The sequence below is a fragment of the Pyrus communis genome, chromosome 2, assembly GCF_041283825.1.
Source record: "Pyrus communis isolate YQ-2024b chromosome 2, ASM4128382v1, whole genome shotgun sequence".
NCBI classification, from domain to species: domain Eukaryota; kingdom Viridiplantae; phylum Streptophyta; class Magnoliopsida; order Rosales; family Rosaceae; genus Pyrus; species Pyrus communis.
Window position 1 is genome coordinate 2,416,707 of NC_142566.1, and position 27,960 is coordinate 2,444,666.

The following is a 27,960-nucleotide window of genomic DNA, read 5'->3' on the forward strand; positions in this document are numbered from 1 at the left end:
TGTGATACCAACTGAGATTACATAATAAATTTGATTAAAAACTTAACAAAAAACTGTGAATAATGGATACAAAAATAAACAGACCCTACCACATATATAAGTATGACTGAATGTAGCTTCTCCATTTCTTGTTTCACAAAGTCGAAAACAGATTTAGAGAGGAGACAGTGATCTGACCACAAAATTATAAAGAGAGGAGAGGGGTAAATGCAATTGAGTGAGCAAAAATTGTTTGATGAGCAATATAAGCAAAACTAACTCTAATGGGTTATGGGTATAGACAATTACTGGCGGAGCCATGAAGGGACCATATTGGTGCCATATATGCCTATTTACTTTTTTCTCGAGTTCAAAAAATTAGTATTACGTATGCCTTTGAATTTTTTCATGGGCTCAGAGCTCCAATGGTTCATGAGGCTGGCGGTCATGGGAGCTTTGAGGAGCATAGTGAGGGAGAGGAAGAGGCTAAGAGACATGAGTTTCTTTTTTCTCCTTATTTTATTCATCGAAGTTAATTTGCTATATGATTTTACACAAGAGTAATACTAGGTGGACTAAATTTATAGACTAAATTTGCAAACTAAATGATGGGTCACCAATAAGAAACAATATTAATCAATGTTTAAATAATAAATCAATCATCAACATTCATGTCATTTAGTTTACAAAATTTAATCTACAAATTTAGTCTCTCTACCATTACACAAGTGCATCTGTGCATGCTTTGAGGAGAACTTTTTCCTTTCTTCTTATGCCTTGCCTAGAACAATTTAAACAAATAATTCTCACACACATTTTTTTCTTCTTCTACATATCTATGTATTTATGTCTGTTAATTCACATATGATTCATTTAATTTAACAATTCACACTTGCTTCAAATCCCAAACTTTATTCATAACTGAAATACAACTTGGCTACATGAGCCCAATCTCGGGCATAGTTGTGAAACAGCACAGAACTACAAAGAAAGTAAAGATACAACATCACTGATCAGACCAAAATCTCATTACATTCATGTCAAATCTAACTACAAGGCTCAAACGATTTGTTGGAAGAGGTTGCCTGAGTGTGCTGCTGAAGTTGTGTCCTGAAAGCCAATTTTGTAATATTGGATATTATGTAACAATTCCATATTAATTAATAAATAAATGAGCAAGATTTATTCATCCATGAGTTGGGCTTATAGAGATAGCGTACTATGAATGAGCCTATAGGATTGAAGGTATGAAATTAATGCCCTAACTGAGGTTAGGGTAGAAAGGCTTGTATTCCATTGTAACTTAGTCCTTAAATAAAGTTCTAGCTATTTGGAAATTCCATTGGACATTGACTTTCCTAAAAGGCTGGTGTATTCGAATTAAGGTTAGCATGGTCTTGTGTTATGCATGTTGGACACGTAATGAATGTATAGGTGCTTGTCTGTTGAACAAGTTCACAGTTCACTGCACACTGACCACACAAGAAGTTTAAACGTATGGATGCTTACCACATGTCATAGCTTCTGGTTGTAGTAGTGCAAATAGTTCTCAAACTTGAGGCATCATAGGTATCTTATGCTTATAGATATGAACTTTGGTTTACCTCAAAGCCCTCACTACTTTGCATGGCCCGATTGTGTGATACTCACGTTCATATGTATGAGTATGAAGATACATGAATCCGCAATAAAAAATCTCTCACCTTCTGATAATTGTTCAATAGAAGAAGATATGCCTCGAAGCCACTCAAAGATCTATCTCATAAATCCTCGGCCGAAGTACTTGTTGATCAAGCTATGTTTGTATCAATTGCTTCAACGTAAGATGCATCATGGCGTCATAGATTACTACTTGTGATTTGACATAAATCTAATATCATATAATAAATCTTGTTTGGGACATGGATGATAGAAGAACTGAATTGCATTGTAACTACAATAAAGGTTCCAATGAATATCATGATTAATTCATGTAATTAATTTCATTGCCGTATAATATGCAATTCCAACGACTTTGATTTCCACACTAAGACACATGTTTTGTACGAAGTCCAATCCGATACCAATGGCCTCGGTGGAGTCCTCTAGTATTATCTTGCTCTTCATGACTTAAATCTTGATGGATTTTTAATGCTTTACTTACTTATGTAGTCAATTTACATTTTAATTCCTCATTCACTCGAGGCACATAAAAGAACTTAACCGAACCAACTTTTCACTTGTTAAACAATCATTTGGTTAAGAAGTCAGATTGTAGGGCAACTTTCACACACACATGCACACATACATACACAATCAAATACAAGCATTGTATGTTGGCGACCTCCAACAATGACACACTTATTCTCTCTTTCTCTTGAGCCATCCCATGACAGAATACATATTGAACCAAATCTAGGCTATGTTAGAGTTTTGACACCTACACCACGCGCTTCTTATATTAACTATGACAGTTCACATTGAATGCTAGGCCTCACTGTCTATGCCATGCCTTACCTTGCTTCCCCATCTTCCTTCCTAGGTTTATAGTGCAAGGCAATTAGTACGTCCGGGTTAGACGCTAGGTTTGTAATGGTCTTTTGGTTGTTCACAATTAATATAGAATGAAAATCAATCAATTATAAAAAATAAAAAAAAAAATCTATTTACCATTTTTCAGTTTAACGGTGAGGATCAGAGATCATGAAGTACCAAAAAGTGAATGCTTTTGTTATCTTAGATCTATCTTGCAAAAGAATCTTGGATCTATCTTGTAAAAGAACGAAAAATTGGATGGAGATATTAACATAGAATACAAGCTGAATGGATGAAGTGCAAAAGTGCATCAGGTGTGTAGTGCGACCATCCTATGTCACTAAATCTCAGGGAAAAAATTTATAAGATGGCAATAAGGTTAGCAATGTTTTATTGTACATAATGCAAAGATGGGAATACTTCGTTGGATGTGTGGGCACATATGAAAAGACATGATTAAGAATGAGGATATCCAAGGTAAAGCAGGAGTGACCGTAATCCAAGTTAAGATGTGAGAAAATCGGTTAAAGTGGTTCGAATTTGTGAAACGAAGACTTATAGATGCTTCGATTAGAAAAGGTGGTTATGAAATAAAGGCTCAAGGCAAAAAGGGTAGAGAAAGATATAGGAAAACTTGGAAATAGACTTTAAGAAAAGACATGCAATAGTTAGAGCTAACAGAACACTTGGGGCAAAACTGAGCGCAGTGACATTTTAGAATTCATACAACCTAATTTAATAGGATAAGATTTTTTTATTGTTTATTATTGTACTTACCTTTTTTCGGTTGGATGCTTTTTTTTTTTGGTTTTTTTAGTTAATTAAAACATAGAAAAATATATCGAACTGTTTATGGTTAGTTCGGTTACTTGGGTATATGAAGCCGTTGTACTGAATAAGACCCACGAACACCTCGTTACTAATTATAGTTAAATGAAACAAAAAGAAAGAAAGAAAGAAAACTGTATAGAAGAGAGGAGCCAGGATGACCAATGATGTTTAACTATACTAGAAACTATCCAATAAAAATTAACTATACTAGAAACGACTACAAACTACAAAATAACCGAACAATTTTACGCCGTATATTACACCAAAAGTTTTGTTTTCTTTGGGAGCCTTCCTTTTCCTCCATCCCTGCCATTGCGACTTGCAAGAAAGTTTGTATTGTGTACACACACAGACACACACACACACACACACACACACACACATATATATATATATATATATATATATATATATATATATATATATATCACCGTTTCTCTCTGAGATGGGGTTTCTCCTTAGGTAAAGACCAGAAGGATTAGAGAAGTATATTATACATAATGTCTTATTTTAAGTTGACTGGGAGTGTTGGTGGGGAAGATTTTGTAATATCCAGTAACACAAAAGATTTAATTGTGGTATGCTTCAATAAAACGATATCCCCAACAGGACTATGGCGAGCACACAACCCCTTTATGTCAGCTCTTTCAGTTCTTGTTATAAGACTGAGCATCGCCGTCTTCAGCACTCGTATTTTTATGGTCGCCTTAAAACCCTTGCATCAACCACGCATTATTGCTGAGATTCTTGTAAGCAGTACATCCTTCCTTATTCCTCTCTTGTTAATTTTTTCTTACATCTGTTGTTATTATTAACGAAAACATGTAAGTAGTATATACACCATTTTACACGTTACAAATTTTCAGGGTGGAATGTCGACGAGTACGAGTAATTGGGGTAGAGTTGTACCAGCCGTATTTCCTTACAGTACCCTGAAGATTATCGAGACCATCGGAAACTTGGCCCTCGTTTACCACATGTTCCTGGTGGGTTTAGAGCTTGATTTAAAACCAGTGTTACGAGCTGGAAAGAAAGCTCTTAGCATTGCGCTCGCCGGCATTGTCTTTTCCGTCCTTGTTGGTTGGGCCTTATGTCGATATGTACTCCTCAAAGATTTTGTCGAAGAAACAAAAGGCAAAGATGGACAAAAACTTCCCACTGTGAACGGCCCGTGGTTCTGGGGCGTTGCTCTTGCCACCACCAACTTCCCAGACCTTGCCCGAATCCTCACAGACCTCAAACTTCTCTACTCTGCTGTCGGAGGACTTGCTTTATCTGCCTCTGTTATCTCCGACTTATGCTCCTGGTTTCTTCTTTTGCTCGTAATGGCCATAGTCAACAACTTCCAGACAATTTCGGTGGGACTCACCTTGCTTTTTATAGGACTATGCATTTTTGTCGTACACCCTCTTCTGTCACGGATTGTTGACCGAATTCGTGACAGAGTACAAGAGGATGGCGACTACGGTCAACTTGAATGCTTTGTTCTAGCTGGGGTGATACTTTGTGGGTACATTACCGATGCATGTGGGTCTCATTCTATCGTAGGGTCTTTTATGTTTGGAGCTATCATGCCTAGAGGAGAGTTTTCAAACAATCTCAAAAAGAAAGTGGGAAGTTTTGTGCCTGGGATTCTGTTGCCTCTCTACTTCTGTATCAATGGGAGTAGACTCAACTATGTGGATATTCTCAGTTCCGTTTATCCGTCGGAGAAAAAAACTGGGACGGACATATATCGTGTAGGGGGGGTTGTCATCTTAGCTTTTGCAGCTAAGACACTAAGCACTTTGATTGCCGGCTTAGTAAACAAAATGTCATTTCGGGATAGTTTGGCTCTTGGAGTGCTCATGAACACCAAAGGCTTATTGACACTTATTATACTCAACACCGGTCGGGAAGTAAAGGTACGGAATATATGACTTTATGCATGCGTAATGCCTTTGAATAATTCATGAAAGAATGACAAATAATATGTCGTATATATATGTGTATGTCTAGGCGTTGAACAAACAAACCTTCGGAGTAATGGTGCTGGCAATTTGGGTAATGACATTTGTAGTTGGTCCGCTTCTAGCAATTTTTTATAAGTCCAGTGCTAGACCTTTCGTGCAATACAAAGAGAGAAACGTAGTAAGCGTAGGATCTAACAGCGAGCTTCGAATCCTTGCATGTGCTCACAACTCACGCAATGTGCCAGGCATTATCAACCTCCTCGAGGCTTCTAATCCAACCAATAAATCCCCTCTTCATGTTCTTGCTGTCCACCTTGTCGAACTAACGGGGCATACTTCGGCGATGTTGGTAGTGCACGATGCTTGTAAGACCAATGATGTACATTCTCCCGACAACTCGTCCCCCTCAAACGCCTTTGAAGCATATGCCCAACAAAGAGAATGTGTCACGATGCAAACACTCACGGCGGTGTCTCAATACTCCACGATGCACCAGGACATATGCAACCTGGCTGAGGAGAATCGGGTCGCCATAATAATCATCCCGTTCCACAATAAATCCACCACATTGGTTGGAGGAGTGGCACCAGATGCAAACAACTCACATCTAAAGAGCCTCAACAACAACTTGATCGCAAATGCTCGGTGCTCTGTGGGTGTTTTTGTGGATCGAGGCCTCGGTGCATCCAACTACTCTTACCGTCGATGCTGCTATTCCATGCTCTTCTTTGGAGGGGTAGATGACCGTGAGGCATTAGCGTATGCGGGTCGCATGGCTGGACATCCTAGGACTAGCCTAACAGTCATATCGTTTAACATCATGAGTAAAAATGCAGCAAACTTGTACTCTGAGGATGATCATGGTGATGAAGACGACGACGACGACGACGACGAAGATGGCACTGGTGGAATTCTGAAGGCCATGGCAAGCACTGGGAGGGAAAAAAAACTGGATGAGTTGTACTTGGATGAGTTTAGGCTGATGTCAATGAATGATGCCTCCATAAAACTTTTAGAGAAGTCGGTGACTAGGTGGGAACAAATTCTCCCACTAATAAGCTCAATGGAAGGTGAGTATGATATGTACATAGTAGGAAGAAGGCATGGAAAAATGTCAGAGGTCACCACGACGTTACTCGATGGCATCGACTCTAATGACCTTGGATTTCTTGGAGATGCATTGGTATCTTCAAACTTTATAGCTAGTACATCCGTTCTAGTTGTGCAACAAGGTCGCCTTTTGGATTATTATTCTTAATTGAGAGAGAAAATGGGATGTATTGGAATAATTTGTGTTGGAGAATTAGGAAATAAAAACTTACTGAGATTGGTAAATATGGGATTGCATTTTATTTCCTACCTACAAAATAATGTGTAGGTTTCTTGTTGAAGGAATTAGGTTTACTCATTTAATTTGGTTACATATTCAATTAGGCTTGTATTTTCTTTTCTATAAATACTTTCTTGTGCGGAATAATAAAGATGTATTTGAATTGTGTGGACAATGTGGTATTGTTATTGCTTTTGGTATGATTTGTTTTTGTTGTAATTTGAGAATAATTAACTGTAAAGTAAAATAATTAAGCTTTTGATAAATTGTATTTTAAAGTATTTATGTATTGTCATCCTTGAATACGCAGAGACATTTAAACTTTAAATTCTAAATTTAACATGTAAAATGCTTGTAAAACATTACATTTAGTGCTCACATAAAAAAAATTTATTTTCATCTTCCTCGCATCAAAAGCTGTCGTCATCGAAGTACAGTACATGGAGAACTGGGCCCACAACACAATTCATCCTAGTTGTCACAAATATTTCACCACTGATGTCTTCGGACCTGGTGCCAATTGAAAATTCAAGAATAAATATTAATTAGCCTAGAGGGGGATCGAATAGGTATTAACTTAAATGACTAAGCCAAATTTAAACGAACAATTAAATAAACGTGGTTAAAATCCTACACATCAATAACAAACAGAAAATAAAGTGTTCACCGTATCGGGTAGATTTAACAAATCAAAAGGCCATCATTAGGAAAAATACGTGTACTACTAAGTCAAAATATAAGTTAAGAGAAACGAACATAAAAAGAACTTACAAAAATTATCTGACTAGACTCTGAGCTAGAAGGAAGTTTAGAGGACCTTAATGGTAATATGAAACATATTACGAACTGTAGCCACAAAAGTCTTGAAGTGATCAAATACGTCTGATTAGGTATATTCACGAATATCTGAAAAAATCATCGGTAAATAAAATATAAAAGCAAAACCGCTAAAGAAAGTAACAGATGGCGTCCACATACCCTGATGAATTAGGGAAAATAAGGCAGAAGCATGATTATTATTATTCAAACTAGCCTCTTGCCACGTATGGGAGTTTTTATTACTTATTATTTAATTCATTATTTTTTAATTAAAATTTTGGGTTTTAATGAGGCTTAAGAAAACAAAAATTTTGATGAAAAACATTTAATTGTCGTAATATTACGATATTATAGTATGTGTGTGGTTGTGTAAATTACTAGTAGATTGTATTTAAAATACTAGAATGTCTTATTCTTTTATGATTATATTATTTGCAACGCAAGGAATACAATAAATAAACACATTAGGCATGAGGAATATCACACACACAATTCCTCAAGCCCTTCTCCATCCCTCTATGTCACACCTTCTCAATCCCTTCAATAAAATAGGTTACAACATGTTTTTAGCATACCACAAAACCCATTTACAAGATTCATCTTTGCAACAACCCATGTTCTTAAACAAGGCCTAAATGTCAATATTTGTTTTCAACTTAATGGCATGAAACATTCACTTTTGAGCATGAAGTCTAATTTTTATTTTAAAATTATATATTCTGTTTAAATTATTGTTCGCAATTATATTATATTTTTATTTTTGTCAAATCGTAATTATATTATATTACTGTTGTTATAATTGTAATGAACTGGATCTGTGTGATAAAAAAAAATAAAAAAAAAAAAATGGAGAGATTTTTTAACCCTTGAATCGCGTGAGCTGCGACTTGAAGTTGCGCCAAGTCGAGCCGCCCCACGCTACCCCAATGTCAATGTGCTACATGAGCTGAGCCACCAAACCCCTGACACCATTCGATCGAAATGACGTCATTCGCGTCGTCCCTAACCTTCGATCCTCACAGCCTTACCGACATCCGGTGATGCCTGTGATCTCCTTCGATGAACTGAAATCGTCGTCCGTCTTCCAGGGGAGGTTTCCATGATGGAAACAAGAGATTCCAGATGAATCTCGAAAGGTTTTAAACTTCGAACACTGACCCGCAGTGGTGAACCCACGATTGGAAGTTTCGAGATTTTTTCATCGTTGTATGTTGTGATTGCAGACCTCAGACGATTAATTCGTCGTCTACTTCGAAGTTCTCTTTGTCAAGTTTGACGACTTTAATGCATTTCCCCAAAAAATTGCATTGGGTTTTGGATGATATCATCGAGATCCGAATTCGTCGGAGTTCGAGCATCTCCGGGATGCTTTCGCACTAAGTCAGAAATTAAATTTGTAAACAAAATTTATAAAATAAATAATATAAAAATTGATGATTGAGTTATTACTTAAACATTGATAAACGTCTTTATTTTCTATTGATGATATATAATTTGATTTGCAAATTTTATCTACAAATCTCTAGCATTACCCTTTCATTTTACATAATTTCTAGATACTGAAATGAATCCCTAATGAATCCCTTTGTGTTTTGGGATATGTAGACCGAACAACCAATCAAACAGTTACACGTTGGTAATGTGATCAGTTCCCAACCGAAGATATTCAAAACAAAAGAAAAAAACGGAATGAATGTCATTTAAATTTCTCTTCAAATGGTTGAAGGCATCTCACTTTATTTTTCATCTCCATTTACTAACAACTTAAATAGTATGAGAAATGAATCTCACAGATGAGCTGAAAAACTATCTTCCTTGGAGTCTCAAAGTAAAAGCCTGCAAGGAAAGAAGAACTTTCTTTAATTTCTCCTTGGTCTGTGCATCAATTAAGTTGCTGTTCTCATCGAACTTTGCAGGAGGCTGAAACGCATTCAGGAAGAACTCTGGCTTGTTGATGAAATGAAGGTCAAGGAAGACTCCGATTTGGCGAAGATGGTATTGGGATCGTGAACCGCCGGAGCCTCCTGAAGCGCTTATAATTGCAGCAGCCTTGTCAGCCCAAACATTTGGAGGTCTTGATGCCCAGTCAAGTGCATTCTTTAGTGGTGCTGTATTGTGCATATATGTGAGGGTAAATTGGTCATTAAACTACAAAAAATAAGATATAAATAAATTTAAAATAGTGTTACTATGTTCACAATGTGGGAACTTAGAAATCGATCACTGATCTAATTTGAGTATCTCTACAAGATAGACCTCAACAAAAAAAAATTGAAGAGTGACGACAACAAATGATTGAGTTCAGTAGTTCCTCATATAAAATTATTGACTTTGGAGATACAGTAATATGGCCAAATTTGCTTATCAAAACTTTACCATACAAATCTTTGTATCAACTTCCGTGTCAATATATATGTCAATCGTTACTTATTCGTGACATCAAAATTTAAATTGAAACCAAATTTCCATGAGTTACACAGTGTCACATTATTGTACAAATAAATGTGGTGTCCCTGTATTAGCACTCTAAAAATTCATGTATAATTTATATTTTTCCTCCACATATAGAAAAACTTAAGAAATAAATATATACCTGAGACGGAGTAATTGTATTCAGGTGAGGCAAAGAGAATGCTGTCAGCTTCTCGGATCTTCCGACGAAATGCCTCGACGACAGGTGGAAAAGTTCCCTCTCCTTCCAGATCTGTGTTCAGCAGTGGCAGCTTCGATATGTCCACGTTATCTATTTCCACGCCGCTCATTGACGACTTGCTTATCTCAATCGCTGCAATCGGCAACACATGATCCAAGCTCAGTAATTTTCAGTCCCAAAAAAAATTAAATTAAAAAAAAATGAAAATGCAAACCAATAGGACGGCGCCAGATGGCAACTAACCAGAACGAATGAGGCCGCGGTTGTAGGAACCTTCACGGACGGACCCACAGATAGCCACCACGTTTATCAACGGTTTGGTCGCTGCAACTGCCGCCGCCTCCATTTTTGCTTTTTGTTGTAAGTTTAACAGTTCCTTACACAGCAACAGCAACAGAATAAGTATATTTATAGGGTTTGGAAGTGAGCGTCAGTTTAAGTAAGAGGCTGCAAGAAATTGTGGGGTCTGGATCGGACGGTAGAGCTTGGTCTTGGGGGGACCAATGACTTTGAGGTGGAGACATGGGTTTTTGACCGTTGGATGTATGGAATGTGCGTGTACAGTGTTTTAGTTTACGTATGCAGTGACGTGGGTCGTATCTGTGCAATGCGGTAGCGGGTCAAAACAATTACGGAAAAACATTTTACTTTTCAAAGGGACGCAATTTGTAATCACAATACAATACAATTACGGAAAGACCTTTTAATTTTCAAAGGGCTGCTATTTGTAATAACAATGATTCCCTTCCCTCCTTTTTTTATTTCTTTGTATTTCTTCTTATATTCTCTATTTTGTGTTTCTTTTTTTATAAAAAATTAATATAAGATATTGACGTGACTTAACCGTGACCATTCAAATAGGAGGGGAGGTAAGAGGAGGGAAAAAAAAAGAAAGGAGAGAATCCTACTCCATTTGTAATCCCAATATCCTGAGATCCTGTCTGTACTCGTTGAATCTGGAAGAAGAGAAATGCTAACAGATTCTTTCAAATTGAAAATTTTTATGAATTTTCTATCACTTCATAGTTTAACGTTAATTGTCGTACTAATATTATAAAATATTATACAAAAAAAATATGAAAGAGTTATTTAAATATAGACCCTTGCAACTCTTATTTTCTAGATAAAAACTCACCTAATTCTAAAATCCAAATTTGAAAAAGATAGCCAAATAAAAAAGTAATTGACCTATTATTACAAAATATTTACAATTTGTGCCACAATATTCAAATCAAATCAATAAATATTATTACTTACCTTAATTATAATGAACAAATAATTATTGCACATACTATTACCCCTAACATGCATGAATATATAAATACACATAAATACATTCAAAAGTATATCCTACTACTAAAAGTTCAATATACATATAATTTACCTATATGTATATAGGACTACTATACGTTCAAATATATATATGCACAGTTGTGAAATCCCATCCCTGGAATTTCACCATTCGTTATGAATCTCGTATTTTAAATTCGTATTCTGCGATTACGTTATCTTTATTAGTTAATTTTAATTCCGTTAATTTTAAGTTTAGTAATTGATTAGTTTTCGAGTTGGAAGTTTCATAATCAATCTTTATCTCTCGTTGACATTTCGAAGTTACAACTAGTGTTTTTTTTCAAATAGATCTCGAACCCACGAACGCATAAGCGAAAACCGTTTGCGAGTTTGAATTATAACGGTATAGTTATGAACGTTTGAAATTGTGAAACTATAGATTGTGGGAGTTATTTTAATTTCCACTTGGGGGTAAAAAGGGCCAAACATTTTTTTTGGGATTAAAGGACCGGTCATTTTAAGTGGAAATGGCAAATATTAGATGGGGGAATTGTTTCCATTTGGCGAACAGGCACCACAACACCCCACCTTCAGCCGGTCCAAACTCAGCCATCTTCCACCATATTTTCAGGTAATCTTCAACCATCCTACACCTGCCACATCTTCCATCACCTTCCATTTTCCATCTCCTCCAAAAATCAAGGGTTGTAAGGCCTAATTCGGGTGAAACTCAACAGGAGAAACCGGGGGTTCTCGACGACGAATTGTCATTCCAGAGAGTATCACCATTCACTATCACCCTTAATCAACTTCCCTTGGACCTAAGAACTAGACCCAACTGGTGGTTGGGCGTTGGAACACCAAGGAAGCCGAATTTAAGAACACCCACCTTAGGGTTTTCGTCGGGTGTGAGCCAATTTGGGGGCCTTCTCGGCCAAATTGGACTTGCACACAGGTATAAAATTTACTCTACTTGTTGAGATCTTTATTTCTGTAAAATTTGAGAAATTTTGGTGAAAGTCGAATTTTCCAAAGTGTGACATTCGATTTATGAAAATGCTGTTAGTTGAGTGTATTATCGATAAGGTCCGCCACTTGATTATTCTAACGATTGACGATCTTACCATTGAATTGACACCAAATTTTAGTATGCTATGGTAGATATTGTTTAAGGATCTTAGGGACTTACTAGTGAAAATCTAGTGATTGGATCTTACGAAGCAAGTGACGTAAGATCATGGACCCTACCTCAGAACGACAGTTCGATTCCTCATTGAATGTCGTTGTGGGAGACTTATGAGAGTTTTGGGTATGTGAATTTATTGAGAGAAACCTAATTGTGGATTTGTGCTTTGTTTTAGGTGGTGACAGAGCTTGATGCCTTGAATTCCATGCTTGAGTGCGTTAGTGTGGATCTCAGGAGAGTGATTTTAATCTATGTGATATGATTATTACTTTGAAATCTTTCGGACTAATAAGCTTTGTGATTACACCATGGATTCTTAAAATAGGTCTTATGCTAAATAATTGTTGTTATTAAGTTGCCATCGATCTACTTATGAAACATTATGTGAATTGGATATTTGAACCGTGATGGATTGTGTTTTGGATTATATATTTGATGGTTTGAAAAAAAGGAGGGATTGTAAAGGACCGTTACCCTAGTGTCATGGGGTTAGGCGACACTAAGTCTGCACCACGTAGCAATGGTACATGGATGGTCATACTTGGTTAATCCGCGTAAGGGGACCATACTATTTGTGGATCGCGCTTGGTTAATCCACGTTGGGCCATCCTTATATCCTAGGTATGGCCATACACATTTAGAGGTGATCATGCTTGGTTAATCCGCATTGGGTGATCACTTCTCAATAGTTGTAAGAGTGACTCTGCTTGGTTAATCCGCTTTGGGGGTCACTACCTACTTGGTTACTTTCTTAGGGGTGACTCAGCTTGGTTAATCCTCTTTTTTTTTTTTTTTGTTGGGGGGGGGGGGGTCACTACCTACTTGGTTACTTTCTCAGGGGTGACTCTGCTTGGTTAATCCGCTTTGGGGGGTCACTACGTACTTGGTTACTTGCGTAGGCTTCGGCCGAACGATGTCTCTATAACTCTAGTTTGAATGTAGCCGTGATTGTGGCTTCGAGAACTTTTGAGTGTTGATTTAGAAAAGTCTTTGGATGTATGTGTGACTCCTTCGGAGTTTGCAAGGTTTGGTAGCGATTTCTTATGAATGAATTATATTCAAGGTTTATAAATTGTGAAGGATAGTTGGTTTTATCATTGTATCACATACTTTGTATTATTTGTCGCTCACACAAGTTTCATAACTTATCCGGGTTGTTGTTTGCCGATGCACCATTCCGATGGTGTAGGCACTGATCTTACAGGTAACAAGTCTGAGTAGCCTTTGAGAGGCTCGTAGGTGGGGTAGCAGTACAGTTATCAGAGATTTGGAGTGCTAGGTTACCCCTAGATCTTTTCTTGTACCTTATTTTGGGACCTTCTTTTGAGCACCTCAAACTTGTTCTTAGTAAAGCAAAGATTATGCTTCTTTTTGGGATGTGCATATTTATAAATAGATTATGAAGAACGTAGCCACCTTCTTTTTATTTTGGGTTGCAGTTAAAGTATTTTATTCTGTATGGTGTATATTATTCAACGAATGTTATTTTTTTTCCTTGGCCACGTGTCGATTTTCGACGTTTGTCGGGATCGGGGCGTGACAACAGTACAACATATATGTTGATAGGATTAAAAGCACACCACAAAGTACCACACAAATGTCCTATTAATTTTCCTTATTAACAATAAGATTTATCAATTGTAACATATGAAAATAAGAGTATTTCCCGCAGAAGATTGTTTTATCTAACTACTTAGAATGTCACAAAAACTGGGCTGTTGTCCCTACTGACCAGCCACCTAAAAATAATTATTAGACCGACTTACACTTATCTAAAGTCTACGAAATTTTATATGCAGATACTAGACACACAGAGCTATACTTACACAAATTTTTGGGATTTTTGGAGTTGATTTGATATTTAAATTAAATCGAACAAAAACAAGACAGAGACAAATTTTTGAGTAGTTCACAAATTAAGAAAAACGAGTTAGGGGAATTGATATCCACCACCAAATAATCATGCAAACATGTTATGTTTCATTCAAATTCCTTTCATTTTCGAATGAAGATGCTCAAGTTGGCTCAATGTTAGAACTCAACCTATTACTTTTTCTTATGTAGTATGTTAAGAGAATGGCGTTTTCAACTTAACTTAGTCCCTAACATGCAATCTAGAATGGTGTGTTCATAGATTTAACAAGTAGAAATCATTAAGAACGAAAAGAGTTTGAGTCATCAGAAGGCATCGTAAGTACTAGCGTTGTCTTACTTATCCTAGAAATTGATTCACATGTTAATCGCAATTAACAATTAATACTCTAGAACATATGTAGGTCCTCATTCGACAAGGGTAGACACACACGTATTCATAGCATTAGAATCCTAGATATGCTTACTAAGTATGCATCCGTAGAAAACACATAAAAAATTCATCAATGAGACAAGTAGTGAACCATTCATAAAAGTAATTCAAACGAAATGTCATATCAAACTTGCAATCATATTCAGGGCTTCAAAACATCCCCTAACTACTAAAAATTAGTTACACATAATTCTCAAATTAAACCAAAAGAAAGACATGAGTTTGAGAAGATAAAACCGAAAGAAGAGAATGCCAAGATTTCCTCCTTCCTTTCCTTCCTTCCCCAACGCAGCAGCCTTGCCTTTTTTTCCTTGCTTTCCCTCCTTTTTTTCTATCTTTTTTTTCACCTTTTTTTTCCTCTCTTTGCTGCTGCAACCTGCAGCCTTTTTCTTCTTTCTGTTGCCATAGTTTTTTCTCCATAACTGACCCACTAACAACCATTTAGTGATGACAATAAGTGAGAGGAAATGCTAAAACAATTGTAACTCTTTGGGCAGCCTTTATGCCCATTACTCTCGCTTAATTTTCCATTTCCTCTGATATTTGAATAGGTGTTAGCTGGCTTGTCCTTGGATGCATCAGTTTTGGCTGTTAGTTTTATTGGATTTATTGCTTTCAATGCTTTCTGGTCAGTTACAAATTGCTCAGCCTCTTGGGAACCTTTTAGTGTTAAAACGACCATAACTTCTTCTAGAAAAATGATATTAACAATCCGTGAAATGGTCCAGAAAATAGACATCCGTAGCTTTCCAAGCATATAAGGCTCATTCTCTAATTCATTCTGAGCTGTCCGCAACTTGCTTCCAAAGTCAGCTGACCTGCACAAGCAGTTTTGACGAATTTGTTACTTAAAATTCCACTTGTGTTATTTTTCTTTTCTTTACTTGACAAATCATACAAAACACAAAAATAAAGTAAATAGCTCAAAAATATAAGGAACTAACTAAGCAAAGACAAGTGGATTTGATATAAAAAATATATAAATATGAGCTTATCATATGTTAATAAATTATTATATATAATTAATTTACCTATTTGTAAATTTATGATTAGCAAATAATAAATTTTGTATGTAAATTAGTATTAAATAAAATAATATTGCTTTATTATGTAGGTAAATTATTTTGCATGTATTTTGCATATATTGGGTTTGTTTATTATATAGGTAAATTATTTTTCATGTATTTTACATAGATAGGGTAAATTATTTTTAGAAATCTAACATATTAAAATTTTAATAGTAGGTGCACTATTTGAATCAAATAACAGTTTTTCAGGTAAATTATTTTGCATGAAATTTTACATATATTAGTCTTTTTTTAATTTTTTAATTTTTTTTTATATATGTGTGTGTGACATAATATACCTACATTAATATGTAAAATATAATTTTAGTGACTTAATTAAGCATGTCAATATATTAGACATGTTTTATTGTTATTATATATTAGGCAATGAATTTATAAAAAAAATATTTTTTTAGTAAAATTATTAATTCTCCCTTATAGTTCGCATGGCATTAATTGTGTACATCAAACATTCAAATAGGGGTATTATAGGCATCCACAAAATTTTAAATGTGTTAAGTTAAACATAATTAATGAATTTGCTTATGTGGAATTTAGTAAATGGGTTTTATTGGAGTAAATAACTTATGTCGGGTTTATGCAGAAAAAATTAAGTTTTAGGGGCTAAAGTTATATTTTTAGTAGTTTAAAATAGCAAGAATGCCGGCCTGGTGATGGTGGCTTTAAGTTACAAAATATAGCTTCATCACATGTATTGTTTTAAGTTACAAAAAGTTACAAATAAAATTAGGATGAGTAAATGAGTGACTAGAAGCATCGGAAATAATTTTGTTATACGCACCTTAATTATAATAATTATTATTTATTTGCTTAAGATAATCTGAAAAAGCTTTTCTCAATGCGAGTCTGGCTCTCTTCTTGAATGGGAAGCGGGATCTTTTGGAGGAGACCTGCTTCATATGGTGGATTGTGTTGCTGAACCTTCTTTTGAGAAAGGTGATGGAGTGTACAAACATTTGGGCAGCTTCATCATTTTATGTTCAGCACTGTTTGATCACATCTGTTAGAGCTTGATTCAAGAAGAGGGACTTCGTCATCAGAGATCGACTGGATATAAGAAGTTCATTTCTGTTAGATCACTTTTCATGGTACGAAACCGAATTTGGAAAATTTTACACTGGCCTCGCATTTGAAGGATTGCATCTGGAAGTTCTTGTTAGCTAGTGAATTTTTTTTCAACCACTAATTCGTAGCAGGATACTCAATTGCGCTGCTTGTTTTCCTATCATCATCGCATTAGTTTCATCACTTGTGTCTTCAAGAACCAAACGTATTTTGAACCTACATTTAAGATTTATACAATGGTTTAATACTGAGGTATAGCTGTGTTTTAACTTTATAAAACCGTAGATGGAAGGGATTATGAGTTTTTGTACTACCAAAGAAGAAGAGTTTGATTCTTTGGGGGATGGTTTGGACAAACCAATTGACCACTATGGGGAGTGGTTCTCAGTTGTTTCTGGCAAAGATGGGCATGCTTTGTAGAAAAGAAAAACATGCTTTACCGATTTCAGAGAATAAGGTAGGATGATGGTCAATATGGCAAAGGTGGTATGTCCTAAGTGTTTTATGTCATTTTGAAGATATCAATTGAATTAATGTGTGTTCGAGAGGTTTAAAGCCAGTTTTGGATACAAGCAAATATGAAATTATAACATAAGAACAAGTGTGATTGATGCATAGTCGTTCAATCATATAATCGGCTCAAAACTCACAATAATTACATAAAATCACTAAATTCACATATTAATATTTGAATCATGTTTTAGTTTCATATCAAGATGACTGTGTGCATGTACTTTTTCAAGAATGATCGAACATGTCAAAAACTAGCAAATGAATGAAGCAACTCACTCAGTAAGTTCGAGAACATTCAAAATACTCGAGTCTGAGATTGAGATCAATATGCAATCCTATTGTGAACATAAACAGTAACTATAGAAGGAAAAAAAAGGGAATTTTAACAACTAAAATTAAAATAAAAACTTATCACACGCCTACTTTACATGAGCATGCACATGACATGCACGTTTGACGTAATGTTTCAAGGGAGTATTTTTGCTCATTACCATTTAGTGTGGTGTATGCTCACCATCCTATTTATCACCGTTAAATAAGTTTGAATTTCACGATTCATGTAGTGAATAAGCACAAATCTCAAAATTCAAACTCATTTAACGGTGATAAATAAGATGGTGAGCATACACCACGCTAAATAGTGGTGAGCAAAAATGCACTCAATGTTTCAAAATGCTTTAGTCAATGGAACACCAATGGCATTTCTAACTTTTTTAAATTGAACATTATCCAAGGGTTTTGAAATATCATTCACCAATTGTTTCTGAATAGGTAAACATTCAAAAGCTCATATTATTTAGACTCATGCAATGAAATTGAAGAGCAAGCATCCAATCAACGGTTAGTCTCCTTTTTATTCCAACCAATTTCATTTAGGCATATAAAAGATGCGGGAACAACCGTTAACTTTGACAATCCACTTACCTCTTTCAAGTGACATGAGAGTTTAGAATGCAAACTCCTTTTTTCTTTTCCTACAAAACACGTAAAAAAATATTTTTCTTCGTTTGAAAACACATAGGACAAATATGACCCTTCTTTCACAAAAATGACACATGTAAACGAACTTTTTAGACTCAAGAGAATTACTATAAGCTAATGATTTGGAAGCCTAAACAAATTTTGTCACAGTTGTAGAAGTAGAAGAACCTTGAATTGACTACAAGACCACTTTTATCACCAATTGAATTCATATGCGTTTTCAGTTTACGTACTTTAAAGCACTTTTTTTTCTACCTATATTATTGAAAAGCCTTTTCTGTCATTTTTTTTAGCCTAATTTTTTTATGGAGAATGATTCTTTCTCCTCTTAATTTCTCTTTCCTTTTCTTTCCTCTTATTTGAACGGTTATGGTTAAACCACATCAACATCTTATATTGATTTTTCTTATAAAGACAATAAGATAAAAAGATAAAAAACAATATGTGACACGATCACACGAGGGAAGGGAAGGAGATGAGAATAGAAGGGAAGAGAATTCTACTCTGTTTTTTTATTCTTCCCAAGTCATAAGAGCCGACTCTCTCCTCAGGGTCGTCCTTATTTTTGCTACAAATTAGACACATGCAATACAAAATTATTATTTTTATGGTGCCTTAATTGATTTGTGAGATTTGGTTAACTAATCTGGAACACAAATATATGGAACCCAAAGTTAAATTTGTTAAATATGTATCTGTTTTTATTAGGAAAAAACCTAGTTGGTCTGTAAAGCTACAACATGACATTAACAACATATAGGTTTTTCAGTGTGTGTAGAACACAAGTGCACATCATATTTTATTATACAAGTGGACCGACACTTGGAAAAAAAAAATCTCTCTATTTATATAATAACATATGACGTACCACACTATGTTCCCGCCACATTAGAAATTTTCTCAATACTTAAAATTTTAACAACATGCTTTAATTGCACAATGTCAAAAGTTTATTTAGAAATATTTTGAGAATAGGCAAGCCGTACGCTGTGGTATTTTAATTCGAACAACGAACCTTGCTGGAAATGCCAAACATAACGAATATTTGGTTAGCTCCTTACAAGTAAAAAATCATATCTAATTTGTAAAAAGAACCTTTTTATGATTTTTTACTTAGAATTTGTTTTAAAATGAAAATTTATACATTCGCGTTAGATTGTAATTTGTCGAAAATGATGTATGACTTTGAAATTACGAGCAAAACTATTTTCTAACCGAAAGAACCGAACAACTGATGTACAAACGACATTACAACTAACCCTCTTTTTTTTCTTTCATTTTTTAAACTAAGCCCTCTTAATTATCGAGGTCTCTTTTCTTTTGTGTTCTTCCTCTCAAACCAGTTTTCCATCCCGAACTGTTGAAAGTTCTGTATGCCCTTGTGTATGTGACCTCATTTTTTTGCTCGGTGGTTTTACAGTTTTTTCATTTATTTTCTCAGTCTACCTGAATAAGGATGTCTGATTTGGGCAAGACCCAAAGGAGCAGAGGGCCAACCACGTATTGTTGCTGAAATTCTTGTAAGTACTACATCGATATATACTTTTTACTCTATTATTAATCAATGGGAAAAATTAGTATCCAATACGTAGCAATCTACAATACATGATACAAATCGATATTTGGTCCATTATATAGACAATGGAGTCTTAGCCTTGAGTTTTTAGAGATTCTGGTGAAGTGGAGGGTTCAAGGCCTATAAATTGAAAACATAACTTATAACACACTTCAAGCCCTAAATTCTAAGCCCCAAACCAAATTCCAGTTGCTAAAATGATTAGTTTTTAGTATGTCATTGCTATTCAATTGACATGTCCTCAACATTTGATTGATATTTGGTTTTTCTATGTAAAGCAATTAAAAATTGATTTGTGATTGCATTTACCAATTTGGCAATGAAATTATTGTTAGTCGCACATACATTAATATTAATTGGGAATCTTTCAGGGTGGCGTGCTATTGGGTCCAACTCTCTTGGCCGAACATCCTTTTTTCTTCTTCAATGTATTGCCTTTTCGTAGCATACTAGCATGAGGACCTTAGAGACTCTGGGAAACTTGGCCATCGTTTACCACATGTTTTTGGTAGGTTTAGAGCTCGATTTCAAACCAGTAATACGTTCCGGGAAGAAGACCCTTAGCATTGCCTTTGCCGGAATTATCTTTTCCATCCCCGTTGGTTGGGTTTTACATCGGTATTTACTCCTCAAAGACTTCACCGAGCAAACCAAAATATACAAGCAAAACAGGAATGGCCCAATCTTTTGGGGCATTGCCCTTGCCACCACCAACTTCCCAGACCTTGCTCGAATCCTCGCGGACCTCAAACTCCTCCATTCCGAGGTTGGAAGACTCGCTTTGTCATCTGCCGTCATCTCCGACTTGTGCTCCTGGTTTCTTCTTCTGCTCGGAATGGCAGCAGTCAATATGACCAATATGGTAGCGGTTGGGTCCACCTTGGCCTTTATAGCAGTGTGCACATTCCTATTACGTCCGGCTCTCTCGCGGATGTTAACCCGCGAGAGCCGCGAGAGAGAGAAAGAAGATCCCAACTATAGTCATCAATCATCATACGTGCTTTGTTCTCGCTGGGGTGGTGCTTTGTGGGTTCATAACCGATGCATTAGGGTCTCACTCCATTGTTGGACCTTTTGTGTTGGGAGCGATCATGCCGAAGGGTGAGCTCTCACGCCTACTGACACATAAGGTGGGAAATTTTGTGCCAGGGATTCTGATGCCCCTCTTCTACGTAATCATAGGGTTAAGAGTGAGACTGCAAGATATTTTAATTGTTAACTGATTACCTTCAGCGCTACCAACAGGCCTTGAACAAACAAACGTTTGATGTGATGGTGATTGCGTGTTGGGTAATGACAGCTGCCGTTGGGCCGTTTGTTGCACATGTGTACAAGTCAAGTACGAGACCTTCCGTGCAATACAAAGAGAGGAACATAGAAAGCGTAGGACCTGAAACCGAGCTTCGAATCCTTGCATGCTTCCACAACTCAGACAAAGTATCAGGCATCGTCAACCTCCTTGAGGCTTCTAATCCAACCAACCAATCCCCTATCCATGTCCTCATCGTCTACCTTGTAGAACTAACCGGGCATGCTTCGGCGATGCTTATTGTGCACGACACTTGCAAGACCCCCACCACCAAGTATACTCAGTTGCCTGATTCATCTATTACCTCAAATGGCGTCTTTGGAAACTATGCTCGAAAAAGAGAAAACATCACGGTGCAAAAACTCACCGCAGTGTCTGCCTATGCCACGATGCACGAGGACATATGCAACTTGGCGGAGGAGAATCAAGCCACCCTCATAATTATACCGTTCCACTACGATAAGTCTCTCACTGATGGAGCCACAAAGTCCATCTCTCACTCAAGTTCTCTCAACAACAACTTGAACGCAAATGCTCAATGCTCTGTGGGTGTCTTTGTGGATCATGGGTTCGGTAAATCCGACATTATCCCCGAGTCCAATTCAGACAGCGACAACGACAGTAGAGATGATAATTCTTTGGGGAGGAACCACTACCACTTTGCCATGGTCTTCATTGGAGGGACAGATGACCACGAGGCATTAACGTATGCATGGAGGATGCCCGGGCATCCTAACATTAGATTAACTGTCATACGGACCAACTATCACAAGAAGGAAGTGCAAATATCCATGGATGACAACAAGGACGGCTATGACGATGGAATTTTAAAGGCAATGGCAAGAACTGGGATGGAGGAAAAACTCGACCACTTATATTTGGATGATTTTAGGCTCAAGTCAATGAATGATCCCTCCATTAAATTGGAAGAGAAGATGTTGACAGGCTGGGTAGAAACTCTCAAGCTAATAAACTCCATGGAAAGTGAATATGATATGTACATTGTTGGAAGAAGACATGGCGATATATCACCTTCGTCGAAGTTATTGTATTTCAGTGACTCCGATGAACTGGGAATTGTCGGAGATGCACCAGTATCTTCGAGTTTTTTGGCGTGCACATCCATTCTTGTAGTGCAACAGGGCCCCTTTTATTTGGACGAACAAGATGCCGAGGAGTAAATGAGGGATGTAGAGAACTGTTTTAGAATAGGACGTGGCAGCATCCTTTAAAAACAAAACAAAAAACCATTGCTTTAGCCCTTAATTTGTAAAATGAGCAGTGGCAGGCCTCGATAATTTCATAAATTGTTGGTGGCAGAACTAAATCCGGCCGGATTTGACTTCCGGGCAGGCTGATCAAGAGTTTCACGGCCTCAACTTCCTAAAGAAAACAAGCATAAACGCAAGGCCGGCCGAGAGCAAGTTGAGGCCTGAGGCCATAAACACAAAAAAAGGTCTAGGAACTCTAATTTGGTTTGAACAGTCTGCAAATAACTACATCAGTCGCACTTCATTTTTGGTTGAAAATGTTCAGTTTTGTTTCAGTTGTTAAATTTCCATCAAATTAATCAACCCATCTAGTTGTTGCATTAACAAGTAATTAACAAAGACAAAATTCGTTTCAATTCCGAAAAATAAAACAGAATTTCAACAAGATTGAAAGAAGACCTGTGTTACTCCAAAACTGATTCCATATAATCAACTCCATATAATCCACAACTCCATATAATCCATGCGCAACCCAGATGTACATTCGAGAAATTGGAACCTTATTATTTCCATTTACGATCTGAGATTTGTGTATATTACTATTTCTACGAGCCTACCCTTGAACCAGATTGTTCATTCTCTAAACATCAGTTGTATCATAACGTTTTAGCATCTTGAACGCAGCTGACCTATTTTGTGTCCCAATTAGGAATGTTAGCCGTAGCTTCATTCACCATCTTTACAAGGGTGACCTGCACACAATGAGCATGTAAGTCAGAGAGCGATAGAGGGAGGGTGGGGAAGAGAGGGGGTGGGGGGTGGCAGGAGAGAAGATATTTAAAATAAATTTATTCACTAAATATGACAAACTATATGGAAACTTCAATTCTAAACAATCCGAATTTGGAAGTGAAAAAGTAAACATAGTTTGTTAGAGGTCACCACGACTATATGCAATTAGTCGGTCAGGCTGATCATCATCAACACAAGCCATGGCCTGACTATCCTAAGTGTGTCTGTGACAGACCCCAGCCCTCCCCTTCCCTTGTCTCCAGTTCACCTTACTGCGACTTTTACCTCTACCTATCAACTTCATTGTTGGCTTTCCGCTCAATATTCACAACTCAGTGGGGCAGAGGTACTCTTCATTCTGATTTAAGGCTATGAATGTCTGATCGGGAATTTCTTCCTTTTCAGACTACATCCGTGATTCATTACCGAGATGACAAATATTTAAAACAACAAATAAAGGGAAATTTTTAAAATGTCATATGAACTTATACACCTTTTTCAATTTGCCATATAAACTAAAACTTTAAGGGATTTGTCATATCAACTTTTCAAAATCATTAATTTGTCATCTCACCCTAACTCCGTTCAGTTTTCCATCCAAAATAAGTCATGTGCAAGTCTCAGACCTTTTAGCTCCCCACACCCCCTTCAAGATTATTTCAGACATTTCTACTCTTTTTTTCAAGGACAGGACTTTTCTGGGGTGACAAGTAAATGTAGAAAAACTTGTGCCAATTCCAGTAATTAGACTCCCAACAACTAAACAAACTACAATCTGGGAACAACAATCAAAGACACAGAATGCTAGATACTTTCTTACACAAATGAAGAGAACTAGTACAGAAACAAAAAAATTAAGGCACACGAAATACCATAAAAAACAGAACATGCAATTGCAATAATAACAACAATTCAAAGACATACCACACTCTCAGGAACCCCACGAGGAGGCAAGGGAAGGTTTCTTGGTGGGGGTCCACGGAGATATGATCTCTTGTCAAATCTCCATTCCCCGATTTTGCCATATGTCAGCTCACCCTAAACAGTTAGAAACCTCAGGTAACTATGGAACTATAATGGGCAAAAGGGGAAAGGGACATAACAGGAATACGCATAGAGGGGAAGGGCCATACATACCTTTAAGTTGTAGTCACATCCGTAAGTATAATGAATAATAAACTTTTTGCGAAGTTCCAAATCCCACGGGGGCTGAAAATTTAAAGACAATAGAACATTGTTAATCACAACGTATTCACATTTAGTGTTGTTTACTGAACCTAACAAAGAACTCAAAATGCAAATCAATTTTGATATGAAGAGCTTCTAAAGGTTAGATGCCAAACCTGCAGCATGAAGTCTTTCCGAAGAACATGCTGCACACCATGCAAAGCAGATGCCACAGCATAAGCATACCTTAGTTCATCAAAGAAAATAAGACACAAGGATATGTCAAAGCTGGCATCTCTAGTTGCTAGAACTCAACTTAGTCGAAAACTGAAGTCACAGTCAAACTTACATTTCTAGCACCCATCCAAAAGCTTTATCCGTCTCCGTGTCTTCTTTCATCCTCAAAGAAACATTCATCCATGTAGGAGCAATCTTTTCCAGCAAATCCTGAATAATTACATTTACTCGTTAAAGTTCCAGGAGTCATCTATGAAAATGGGAAATTATACAAGGAAACATCAACATTTTAAATAGGGTGCTGCTATTAGCACTCGGAAAAAGTCATTCTGCACTCCAAACATATAAATACAAGAGAAAACACACTTGGGAGGAATGCAAGATGACTTTTCTGGAGTGACAATAACAGCACTCTTTAAATCTCTCAAACATAAGAAGGACCATCACAAATGCTAGACACAGCGAAGGAAATAACAGTTTACCACAAGCTATTACCTTCTTAATAATTACAGGAGAATTTCCAATTGGATCAATATTCGTGACCGGACCATTCTCCTCAGGATAAAACTTTCTTATGATCTTCTCATTCTGAGAAGGTTTAATGTAGAAAAATGGGTACGCAGCTGGATATCCTCCATGTGCCAAATTGGGAAGAGGGTTTATAAAAATGTGATCGGGCTCCGCCATCAAAATATATCTGCAACAACAGAATTCAAAGAATTTGATCTCAAGTAAAAAACAAAAAATAAGAAAACTCAAGGTCATCAAATATGCAGAAGCTCACTCTTCCTCAATTGTAGCCTTTTCCAGCCATTGCACAAAAGCCCATGGTCTATTTAAGACAATGTACCCCTGTATACAAAATTTGCAATCACGCTCTTTATTGTTCATATAAAGGTTATTGAAAAATAATCTTCAACTATTGCCTTGCAAGGTCTAAGTTTTACACATGAATCAACTTAAAAGTTAAACCCAAAAAGTAAAGAAAATATCCAAAAAGTTAAAAAAATGACTTTTTCTGAAAATATTGCATAAGAGCAACAAAAATATCAGTAACTCTACACAAAGGATCTACTCATTAGATTCAAAACTTGGATTTACAACTATCAGGTGTCATCCAATGAGCAGAAAATCATTGAGAATGGTGATACAGTGGATCAGCATGGACCCTGAAATTCAACAAACTTTATTCTTCACCAAGATGCAAAGCTTCTCGTCCACTCAAAACCATTCTTAGCTTCAGCACAAAAAAATGGCATCGTCCTTTGCTTTTTCTTTACTTTCTTTTTGTTTATGACTCTTTTCCTTTATTCTCTTTTATTTTCAGTAAACTCTTGTATAACTCCCAATACATTACTAATATTGCCAAGACCCCTTATTTTGACTTTAGATTAAAACATAAAATGGTGCAAATAGAAACAATCACATTCAATTGGTGTATCGAAGGTACCACTTGAGGCGAAAATAAGACGTCCCAACTAAAAGTTAGTAAAGAAAGGATGAATGAAATACACAAAGACAATACAACAAATAAATGACTGTGCTGGAAGCCTAACCCGATCAAGGCCTGCAGGAAGAGGATCAACCACCAAAGTTGGAATCTCATCCATCAAATTGTCAGGATTTCCTGAATGCAAAATTCGAGTAAATCCTCCCATATCTGATCCAGGCAAGTCCTTCTTCTTCTTATACCAATAGTACATAATGCGACACTGCCATTTGCTATAAGGGGCATCAGTGGCCGTTAAGGCAACATGGAATGGTGCCTTGGTATTCTTGAACTTCTTCACATTCGCCGGCATCTCAACAATCGGGTCAGACAGTAACCCACTATTCGTATTATCACCTACCCACTTCCCAACCGATCTATGATGAATTATCATAGTTAACAAATTATAAGTAGCAAAGGAAAACCCAAGAGCCAAAAGAACGAGAAGTAATGGTGAAGCTCGTCCCATGTTCTTCCTCCCAATCATTATTTATTACAAATGAAAAACAATCTCAAACTTCCCAAACGCAGAAATTCTCGTATTCCATCACAGCTTAAATTAAAAGTTTCAAATTCAGCTGTGCAGAACACAATGTAATAGCAGCATTAAACCCTTCAGTGATCTTATCCAACTTCCACAAAAGTTTTTCGAGATACCTACGATCAGCAATTCCACTTAAATAAGTAAAATATAATGGAATTACACAGAACTTTTCAATAAAATTGACCCAGACAATATTATGAACTGCAACAACTCATAATTTACAACCCCATCATAATTCATACTGCAAGGGGAGTTTCTATTGAAACCCACCCAAATGCTCTCTATTCCCCCAAAATTCAACACTTACAAAACTGCTATCGAGTGTTTGCAGACCAATGTGAATTGGTTACCAAAAAATCAAGAAAAAAAAAAAAAAAAACGACTTTACAAAAATTTCACAGATCAGCACACTCAATCTCCAAACTTTACAAAATTTCATGTTTAAAAAAACCTTGATCACACTGTAATGAGTAAAAACCAGAACAAAGGAATTCAGACATACAATGTACATACATAGGATAGGATTGATAAAACCAACTACAAAGTTCATTCCTTTGACAACAAAACAGAAAACCCACAACCCCAACAGAACAAAAAAAACACAAATGAAAGATTGAACAAGTAAACAAATGTAACAGTCGTTTCCAGTAGTTAAAGTATAAAACTCCTACAATACAGAGATATATATATATATATATATATTTAGAGAGAGAGAGAGAGAGGAGAGAGAGACCTTGGCGTGGGCGGAGGTGGAGAAGGAGGAGGAGAGAGATTGGAGTTTTGGATCAGAGGAGAGATAAAAGTATGGGGATTTTGTCGATTTGACAGACTGGGTATTGAGGTTCCGGCTCCTTCTTTTCTGTCTTTTTCTGTACAACTGTGAGTGGCCCCTTATATTTGGTTTTTCTTTATTTAAAATTTTCAAAGAACCGTTATTAGTTCCTTAAAAATTTTATTTTATATTCTTTAAAAATATATTTTTTTATTTATATAAAATTTAAAAATGCAAAATAAAAATTTTAAATGTAAAAAATAATTCTCTTTTTATAATATCTAATTATTATGGTTTTTTTTTTTTTTTTTTTTTTGGTCGTATATCCAATGTAATTGATGAAGTCCACGACTT

At 36.3% G+C, this 27,960-nt stretch overlaps 3 protein-coding genes and 2 pseudogenes across 4 annotated transcripts; 3 read left to right on the forward strand and 2 right to left on the reverse strand.

Moving 5' to 3' along the window:
* The first annotated feature begins 4,196 nt into the window (after window positions 1–4,196).
* Window positions 4,197–6,534, forward strand: LOC137748048 (cation/H(+) antiporter 15 pseudogene; annotated as a pseudogene).
* Window positions 6,535–9,121: 2,587 nt separating this feature from the next.
* LOC137748864 (NADPH:quinone oxidoreductase) lies at window positions 9,122–10,461 on the reverse strand. Its single transcript, XM_068489051.2, has 3 exons — window positions 10,322–10,461; window positions 10,019–10,210; window positions 9,122–9,533 (listed from the first exon to the last, which is right to left on the reverse strand). The coding sequence occupies exons 1-3, from the start codon at window positions 10,422–10,424 to the stop codon at window positions 9,232–9,234; spliced, it is 597 nt and encodes a 198-aa protein (XP_068345152.1). The 5' UTR covers window positions 10,425–10,461; the 3' UTR covers window positions 9,122–9,231.
* A 6,924-nt stretch (window positions 10,462–17,385) lies between these two features.
* LOC148698346 (cation/H(+) antiporter 23, chloroplastic-like) lies at window positions 17,386–21,190 on the forward strand (annotated as a pseudogene).
* A 107-nt stretch (window positions 21,191–21,297) lies between these two features.
* LOC137748047 (cation/H(+) antiporter 15-like) lies at window positions 21,298–22,576 on the forward strand (the record flags this gene model as incomplete). The annotated part of the gene is made up of 1 exon (XM_088700522.1): window positions 21,298–22,576. A coding segment is annotated over one exon (1,278 nt), but the record flags the coding sequence as incomplete, so codon positions are not given.
* A 493-nt stretch (window positions 22,577–23,069) lies between these two features.
* Window positions 23,070–27,725, reverse strand: LOC137747690 (hydroxyproline O-arabinosyltransferase RDN2). Of its 2 annotated transcripts, none has more exons than XR_011069989.2 (9): window positions 27,568–27,704; window positions 26,358–26,947; window positions 25,586–25,653; window positions 25,297–25,498; window positions 24,914–25,011; window positions 24,741–24,770; window positions 24,535–24,606; window positions 24,322–24,435; window positions 23,070–23,357 (listed from the first exon to the last, which is right to left on the reverse strand). XR_011069989.2 is itself a non-coding variant. In XM_068487846.2 (9 exons), exons 2-9 carry the CDS (start codon window positions 26,775–26,777, stop codon window positions 23,295–23,297), a joined length of 1,107 nt encoding a protein of 368 aa, XP_068343947.1. In that variant the 5' UTR covers window positions 26,778–26,947; window positions 27,568–27,725; the 3' UTR covers window positions 23,070–23,294. The 2 variants fall into 2 exon arrangements, 1 of the variants encoding a protein (XP_068343947.1); XM_068487846.2 differs by having other exon boundaries at window positions 24,741–24,810; window positions 27,568–27,725.
* Between the last annotated feature and the right edge of the window lie 235 nt (window positions 27,726–27,960).